Source organism: Cebus imitator, unplaced genomic scaffold (genome assembly GCF_001604975.1).
Source record: "Cebus imitator isolate Cc_AM_T3 unplaced genomic scaffold, Cebus_imitator-1.0 Scaffold577, whole genome shotgun sequence".
In the NCBI taxonomy this organism is placed as follows: domain Eukaryota; kingdom Metazoa; phylum Chordata; class Mammalia; order Primates; family Cebidae; genus Cebus; species Cebus imitator.
In genome coordinates this window covers 490,122-498,436 of record NW_016107892.1, presented here as the reverse complement: position 1 = coordinate 498,436, position 8,315 = coordinate 490,122, and the positions used below count along the sequence as shown (strand labels likewise).

General features: G+C 43.9%; 2 protein-coding genes across 2 annotated transcripts in view; one reads left to right on the top strand and one right to left on the bottom strand.

Annotated features, from left to right (window-relative positions):
- LOC119469128 (conserved oligomeric Golgi complex subunit 4-like) overlaps window positions 1-4,874 on the bottom strand; it is a 9,854-nt gene extending 4,980 nt beyond the window's left edge. Inside the window, exons 1-2 of the mRNA XM_037734158.1 lie at window positions 4,679-4,874; window positions 1,659-1,749 (exon numbers count right to left, since the gene is read on the bottom strand). Of these exons, the coding sequence (XP_037590086.1) occupies window positions 1,663-1,749; window positions 4,679-4,849 (258 nt within the window). The 5' untranslated portion in view covers window positions 4,850-4,874 and the 3' untranslated portion in view covers window positions 1,659-1,662. The remainder of the gene's footprint in view (window positions 1-1,658; window positions 1,750-4,678) is intronic.
- A 214-nt stretch (window positions 4,875-5,088) lies between these two features.
- SF3B3 (splicing factor 3b subunit 3) overlaps window positions 5,089-8,315 on the top strand; it is a 52,901-nt gene continuing 49,674 nt past the window's right edge. The window contains exon 1 of the mRNA XM_017516273.2: window positions 5,089-5,230. The gene's annotated coding sequence lies outside the window, so the exon portion shown is untranslated. The remainder of the gene's footprint in view (window positions 5,231-8,315) is intronic.

Here is an 8,315-nt window from a genome sequence, read left to right as displayed (position 1 = left end):
TTTTAGTAGAGACGGGGTTTCACCATGTTGACCAGGACGGTCTCGATCTCTTGACCTCGTGATCCACCCGCCTCGGCCTCCCAAAGTGCTGGGATTACAGGCTTGAGCCACCGCGCCCGGCAACTTTTTTTTTTTTTTAGATGGAGTCTGGTTCTGTGAACAAGCTGGAGTGCACTGAACCTCTGCCTCCTGATTCAAGAGATTCTCCTGCCTCAGCCTCCTGAGTAGCTGGGACTACAGGGGTGCACCAACATACCCAGCTAATTTTTGTATTTTTAGTACAGACAGGGTTTCACCGTGTTGGCCAGGATGGTCTTGATTTCTTCAACTCATGATCCATCTGCCTTGCCCTCCCTAAGTGCTGAGATTATAGGTATGAGCCACTGCGCCTGGCCAAAATTAACTTCTAAAACCAATAAAGACACCCCTAAATAGGTATAGCCAAAGAACTAGAGAACAAAGTCTCTCAATTGCTAAGTGAGCATAAGATGCACTAACCAGTACTATCTGAGAGGATGGTGAGATCAAGGAACAACTTTGTTTTTTGAGACAGGGTTTCACTCTGCCATCCAGGCTAGGGTGTGGTGGCATGATCACAGCTCAATATAGCATGATCATGAGCTCCAACTTCTGGGCTCAAGAGATCCTCCTGAGTAGCTAAGACTACGGGCGCACACCACCATGCCCAGCTAATTTATTTATTTTTATTTTTTTGTTTTTGAGACAGGGTCAAAAGTAATCCTCTAGTTTCAGCATCCCAAAGTGCTGGGATTGCAAGCATGAGCCACTGCACCCAGCCAAGGAATAATTTTAATGACTAGCAAGTACACACTCTTTTTTTTTTTTTTAAAAAGACAGGGTTTCACCATGTTGGTCAGGCTGGTCTTGAACTCCCGACCTCAGGTGATCTGCCCACCTTGGCCTCCAAAGTGCTTGGATTACAGGTGTCAGTCACCATGCTGGGCCAGTACATACTCTTATTAATATGGTAGTTCTCCGCTGGGCGCAGTAGCTCATGCCTGTAATCCTAACACTTTGGGAGGCCGAGGTGGGTGGATCACCTGAGGTCAGGAGTTCCAGACCAGCCTGGCCAACATGGTAAAACCCTATCTCTACTAAAAATACAAAATTAGCTGTGTGTGGTGGCAGGAGCCTGTAATCCCTGCTTCTCAGGAGGGCAGGAGGGTGAGGCAGGAGAATCGCTTGAACCTGGGGGGCGGACGTTGCAGTAAGCTGAGATCTCACCACTGCACTCCAGCCTGGGGGACAAGAGCAAAACTCTGTCTCAAAAAAAAAAAAAAGAAAAAAAGAAAAAAAAGGTGGTTTTCAAACTTGGACTATGTATTAGAATCAATGGATCACTGGGTAGGCTTATTAAAATACATCTTCCTGGACCCCACTCCCAGAGTTTCTGATTTGGTAAGTTTGGAGTGGGGACCCAGAATTTGCATTTCTAACAAGGTATGATGCTGGTACTATTGGTCCAAGGACTCTTTGAGAACCATCCAACTAATACCCTTAGGTGTTCACTTTTCCTTGAGATAATACACTTTATTATACTTCAGGCTCAACTAGTGTTTATAACAGAAAGTTAAACAAAATGATAACTTGTCCAGTTGACCCTGCTGGAATTTACATTAGCCCTTGCTGAGATGCACAGACTCACCCCATTCGGTGGAGAGTGACCATCTTACTTTCAACGGTGTTTTGCTGTTCCAAAAGGGCATCTAGCTCTCTTTCCACCACTTTCTGAAACACAGAGAAACATCCTGTCAGCAGAAAGATCAGAAAGAACCCTAAGAGTTATCTAATCCAATCACTTGGCTGAAGGGTCAATCTCATTTCCAAATCCTTTTTTCCTTCCACTATGCTCTCCCTAAACTTTAACCATACTTCAGTGTGCACTTACATTGCATGATTGTTATCTTACATATATCTTATTCCATCTGGCAGATGAAAACCACAATGGGAAGAAATTAACTTTTAATCAGTATCATTAGCATAGTGTCTAATACAGGAAGTCATTTAAAATACAATGCTTGGCCTGGTACAGTGGTCTGTAATCTCAGCACTTTGTGAGGCTGAAGTGCATGGATCACCTGAGGTCAGGAGTTCATGAGCAGCCTGGCCAACATGGTAAAACCCCATCTCTACTAAAAATACAAAAGTAGCTGGGTGTGGGGGTGGGCGCCTCTAATTACAGCTATTCAGGAGGCTGAGGTAGGTGAATCGCTTGAACCTGGGAGGCAGAGGTTGCAGTCAGCTGAGGTTGCACCATTGCATTCCAACCTGGGCAACAACAGTGAAACTCTGCCTCAAACAAATAAAATAAAATAAAAATTAAAGACTAAACAAATGAAATTTCCAGTGACAGTTACAAAAATTTTTCTTCTTGGTGTATAGTCAGTAGCCAGAGGTAATCAATACAATTCTAATTCTCTCTCATTCAAGCCATTTATTGTGCAACCTCAACTTATGTAACGTCTTAATGCTTCGGTTTTTTCATCTGTAAAACAGGGATAGCAATACATACCACACTGGGCTGTTAAACAGGAAACCATACAAAGTGCTTAACATGGTATGCGGCATACAGTTCAACAATAGCCATTAAAATTAACCATACATTTTTATTTTTGGGGGGGCAGGGGCTCAAGGACTCTTCCTACTTCAGCCTCCCAAATAGCTGGGACTATAGGTGTGTACCACCCTGCTATGCTCACTGTTTAATTTTCTGTAGCGATGAGGTCTCACTATAATACCCAGGCTGGTCTCCAACTCACAGGCTCAAGCTATCTGCCTATCTCAGCTTCCCAAAAAACCGGGTACTTATGCCTAGCCAGCTATACTTTTTTTTTTTTTTTGAGATGGAGTTTTGCTCTTTCACCCAGGCTGGAGTGAAGTGGCACGATCTAGGCTCAATGTAACCTCCGCCACCACCACCCTCACTCAGCAGCTGGGATTATAGGCACCAACCACCACGCCCGGCTTTTATATTTTTAGTGTATAGACGATGTTTCACCATGTTGGCCACGTTAGTCTTGAACCCCTGACCTCAGGTGATCCACCTGCTTTAGCCTTCCAAAGTTCTGGGATTACAAGTGTGAGCCACCATGCCAGGCCATATACATACATTTTTATTAAAATCGTTCAGTAGGCTCCAGAGGGAAACTTCCTCCTGACAGTTATCAAATACGAATACAGAACTTACATTATTTTGTCTGTAAGATTTCCATAATTTTCCACCTAACGTATTGAATGCCTTAATGAATGCAAGCCTAGGAACGTTAAGATACTAAATTTTTTTTGAGACGGAATTTCATTCTTGTTGCCCAGACTGGAGTTCAACGGGGCTATTTTGGTTCACTGCAACCCCCGCCTCCCAGGTTCAAGGGATTGTCCTGCCTCAGCCTCCCGAGTAGCTGGGATTACAGGCATATGCCACCATACCCAGCGAATTTTGTATTTTTAGTAAAGACAGGTTTTCGCCATTTTGGTCAGGCTGGTCTCCAACTCCTGACCTCAGATGATTGGCCCGTCTTGTCCTCCCAAAGTGCTGGGATTACAGGTGTGAACCACCATGTCCAGAAGATAGTAAATTTTAAAACACATCTTGCTGAGGCCAGACAAAAAACACACACACACACAGAGTAAACTAGGCAGGCATGGTGGTGTGTGTCTATAGTTTCATAGACTCTGATTGTAGCACCATTGCACTCCAGCCTGGGCAACAGAGAGCCGTCCTGTTTCTAAAAATAACAAAACAAAACAAAAAACCCACACACATCTTGCTGAAAAATGTGTCAGAAAGTGCTAGAGTTAGTGCAAGTCTATACTTCAAAATACTCAAAGATATCAACGATTCCCTCTCCCTCGGGCTGAAACTGCCTTTTGTGCTCAACTTTGCTATAAGGGTGGTCTGGGAAATAGCTGAAAAGGATAGATTAGAGCTTAGATCTCTTTTAACTGGCAAGGAACCCAACTGACATTCTGAAGTGAATTGACAGCATCGGGTTGCCACTGAAGATTAAAGGAGGCAGGAGACAGAACGTTATGAACTGAACGGAATCGGAGAATCTAGTCCACACCCCTCATTTGATAAAATGTCAAGGTTACAAGAGATGAAGTGACTTGCCCAAGCTTAGACAGTTATACCTGACTCTGAAAATAAGCTCAAAGACAAAGATGTGCATTTGGCCGAAATACTAAAATCATACACCTAAATCACTCCCCAAAAGAGGAAGTCTTAAAACACTTCAAGAAGTTTATCTGCAAAACCTTCCCTCTTAAATGAGAAAACAGGATGAAAGCGTTTCATAATTTGTAAATTAAGCCAATGAAAAACAGCTCTTATTATTTTGAGAACCAAGCACTTTGGCATATATTCTCAGACTAACTTCACTACCGTGGAGAAACTGGTGGCTACGGATCTGGGAAATCCACGGGGGTCTAGGGAGGAGAGGCTGCAGATCGCCCAGATTATCAGGGAAGACAAGCTTGGCGCGTCGGACAGCGTGAAGAGTTGACAGTTCTTTTCATATACCCGACTACGCTTCTGCTTCTTTGTTTTCCCGCTTTTTTTATCCCCCCAGCAAGGAGAGCTTCCCACAGCCCGGATTTCCCGACTGAAGGCTCCCACTGTCCCTAGATCCTCCAGAAAGTAGGAGGCTCGGTCCCGCACCTCCTCGCCGCAGAGCCGTTCGTATACAGCCTCCAGCTCTTGCAGCTCTGTCAGGGAGCGAATGAGCTCAGCGGAGATTTCGGAGCAGCGGCCACCTCCCACCCCCTCAGACGGCAGCTGCACCCCTGACAACTTCGGAGGCGACTCGAGGTCCGCCATCTTGCTCCCCATTCGGCACTTCCGGTCCCGCGAGGCTCCCGTCTTCGTTGGCGCCTCTTTGGGGCTGCCTACAGAAGTGCCCAATGAATTAGTGTGTGTTGTTTTTTAACGTCTACTTCTAAAAGCCTACTATTTTTCTCTTCTGCTGGAAAAAGCAAAGCAAAAAAGCATGTTTAAATAATTTTTAATGCTGTCTGGCGGCAAGACGGAAGCATTTTTTTTAAAACTTACACTCTTCAGGCGCGGCTTGGGTGCCTTTTTCCGCCGCGCGCCACCGAAGGTCCCTGTCTTGAGGTCTAATGGCGGACGACAGTAGGTTGAAGTTGGTGGTAGCTTAGTTTTTGAAGGGACGTAGCATCCGTCGGATATCCACGCCATCTTTCTCACTGCAGGGTAAAAAATACAGTCTGGAGACTTCCCTGGGCCCGGGGAGGCGGAGAGCGGCCATATAGAACGGAGGGGGTCCGAGATTTTGGCGGGTGCGAGGCCGGGGACCAGGAGGAGGTGCAGAGGGATGGTTGGGGCGCGAAAACGGCTTCCTGCAATCATCTCTAGCTTCCATCCGCAGAGTGGGAACATGTGCTAGCTCAAAATAGGTCGTGTGGAGATTGCTTTTAACTCTTGGGGCCTCAGAAGAGGGAGGTCTGATAAGCAGCGGGAGATAAGGATGTCTTCCTCTGGGAAGAGTAAATGGAACACCGATGAGAAGGTGAAAGGATGTCTGTCTTGGTTGTGAGAAAAAGAAAAAAAGTGGAAAGATGGAGCATGTTAAAAGCGTAAATAACGGAAACAGTCTTTAGAGCCAAGACTCGGGTTTGAATTTGTATTTTGATAGGCAGCTTTTCTCCTCTCAGACTCTATTTTCTCATTTGCGAAGTAGCGGACAGAGTTTAAATGCGAAGATGTTTCCCTGGAAGATGGGGAAGATGCAATGAACAGTCATACCCGCTTTTTGTAATAATGTTAAACAGAAGTGGGGAAAATCTTAAAGCTTACCAAATTTATTTGGTGTATATATATATATATATATATATATATATTTTGTTTGTTTTTGAGGCCGAGTTTCGCTGTCGCCCAGGCTAGAGTGCAGCGGGCGATTTCGGCTCACTGCAGCCTCCGCCTCCCTGGTTCAGTGATTCTCCTGCCTCAGCCTCCCGAGGAGCTAAGATTACAGGCGTGTATCTCCACACCCGGCTAGTTTTTGCATTTTTAGTAGATGCGCGGTTTCACCGTGTTGGCCAGGCTGGTCTCGAAAGCCTGACTTCAAGTGATCCATCCACCTCGGCCCCCAAAGTGCTGGGATTATAGGTGTGAGGCACCGCGCCCAGCCCTCTGTATATATATTTTTAGTACTGGACAGATCTTCCGAAATGCGCCATCCTCCATGACCCAACATTAAGTGTCACTGGAGAACCTGAATCTAACTAGGTTTGGGAAAAATGAATTCCAAAGGTTTGTAATGAATTGTATCAGTTATGAGGAAAGGGGAAAGTAGACTTTTTTGGTCAGCCACGAAGTATGAAAAGTAGATTGAGGGGAGCTGCTCAGGGATTCCCAAGCGGCTTTTAGCTTCCTCTATTGCTTTTTTGTTGGTCATTTCTCGGCTCACTGGTCTTTCTACTCAGTCCTTTTCATTCATCTTGTCGTGTGTTCCTAGAGCATTAAAGATATAACTTAGTATCAAGTAGAAAATTTTATGTCTCTCAGGACCCGTTTCTAGCCTGGAGGATTGATCTTACCAATCTGCTTTTGCCCAGCCCAGAAATTATTATTTATGAGGATGTTTACTCATAATTCTCTCTTCTAGTTTAACAGCAAGATCAAATTTGTATGTTAGTTATATCCCAATCACTTGGATTTCTCGAGGTCCTGTGCTTTTTTTTTTTTTTTTTGAGATAAATTCTCACCCTGTTGCCCAGGTTGGAGTGTGGTGAGTGACACCCCACCTCAAGCAGTCCTCCCACCTCAGCCTTCCAAGTAGCTGGGACCACAGGTGCGCACCACCACAGCTGGCTAATTTTTTGTATTTTTGGTTGAAATGGAGTTTCCCTGTGTTGCCCATGCTGGTCTCGAGCTCCTGAGCTCAGGCAGTCCGACCACCTTGACGTCCCAAAGTGCTGGGGTTACAGGGATGAGTATCCGAGGCTGGCCTCCCATGCTTTTGTTTATAAACAGACTGGGGAAAATAGTTTATTTTGTAGTGGTAACTGTAGGTATACTTTTGGGTAATTATGGCACAGGTACAATTTGTACTGTCTTCAGTCCTGTCTGCTGAGAAGTCCTTTTTTGTGACTTTATACTCCTTTAGAGAGGCCACCTTCTGATGAGACAGAAATCATGAGGCCCCCTCCTGAGGTTTTGTTTTAGTTTTTGATGAGTAATTTGTAATTTTAAATTCTAAGCAATCTTTGAATATAGAGTTATATGGGAGATGCAAATGAGAAAGAAGTACACTTAAACCAATTTTCTTCATTAGATTAGCAAAGGTCAAGTCTTATTGTTTTGGCTGGTTGTGGGGAGATGGGACTTGTACACTGCTGGGCATGTAAATTGTTAGAGTCTCTTTGGAAGGCAATTCGGTAGTACCTAATAGCATTTCAAATGTATGAATCCCTCAATCCAATATTTCTATGTACAGGAATTAATTTTAGAGATATACTTATGAGCATGTGAATTATCTACATACAAGGGACTTTCTTTTTAGCAGTATTCATAGCAGAAAGAGATGGGAAACACCTGAATGTTCAGTGGGGTGTTGGCTAAATGAATATGCCCATTCATTGGAATACTCTGCAGCTGTAAAATAAAACGAGACAGCCCTTTATTTATTGTGTAGATAGAGTAATACAAAATAAGGTGTGATACAGTGTGAGTGTATAAAATATAGTACTCAACCCTTTATTAAAAAGGGTTAGTAAAGTGCTATGAGCCAGGTGCTGTGGCTCCTGTAAGCCCAGCTCCTTTGGAGGCTGAGGTGGGAGATCCCTTGAGCACAGGAGTTTGAAGCCAACCTGCACAGCATGGTGAGACCTTGTCTCTACAGTATAAATATATGTTCTTATTTGTATATATAAAAAATATTTGGAAGGATACATTTTATGACTTGGTGAAATAGATTCCCCCAGGGAGAACTGGATGGCTAGGGAATGGGTTGGAAGGAGCTTTTTTGCTGTGCCTTTGAATTCTGAACTAAGTTAATGTATAGCCTGTTGGAATACAAGTAAACATAGACCTGCTTAGTTTCTATGACAAGTTGCCTAATACTGCATTAATGTTACAGATTCCAGTTCTCACCATTTTCATTTGTTAAGTGACCTTGGGCAGGTGATTTAATCTCTGCGTTTGTGTTTTCTTATCTATAAAAAGAATATAATACTCCAACTTAATAGGATTCTTATGAGGCTAAAGGCAAAATATATGGCATTGTGACTTGGCATTTAGAGGGTGCTCTTAATTGGTGTTTTTTTTTTTTTTTTTT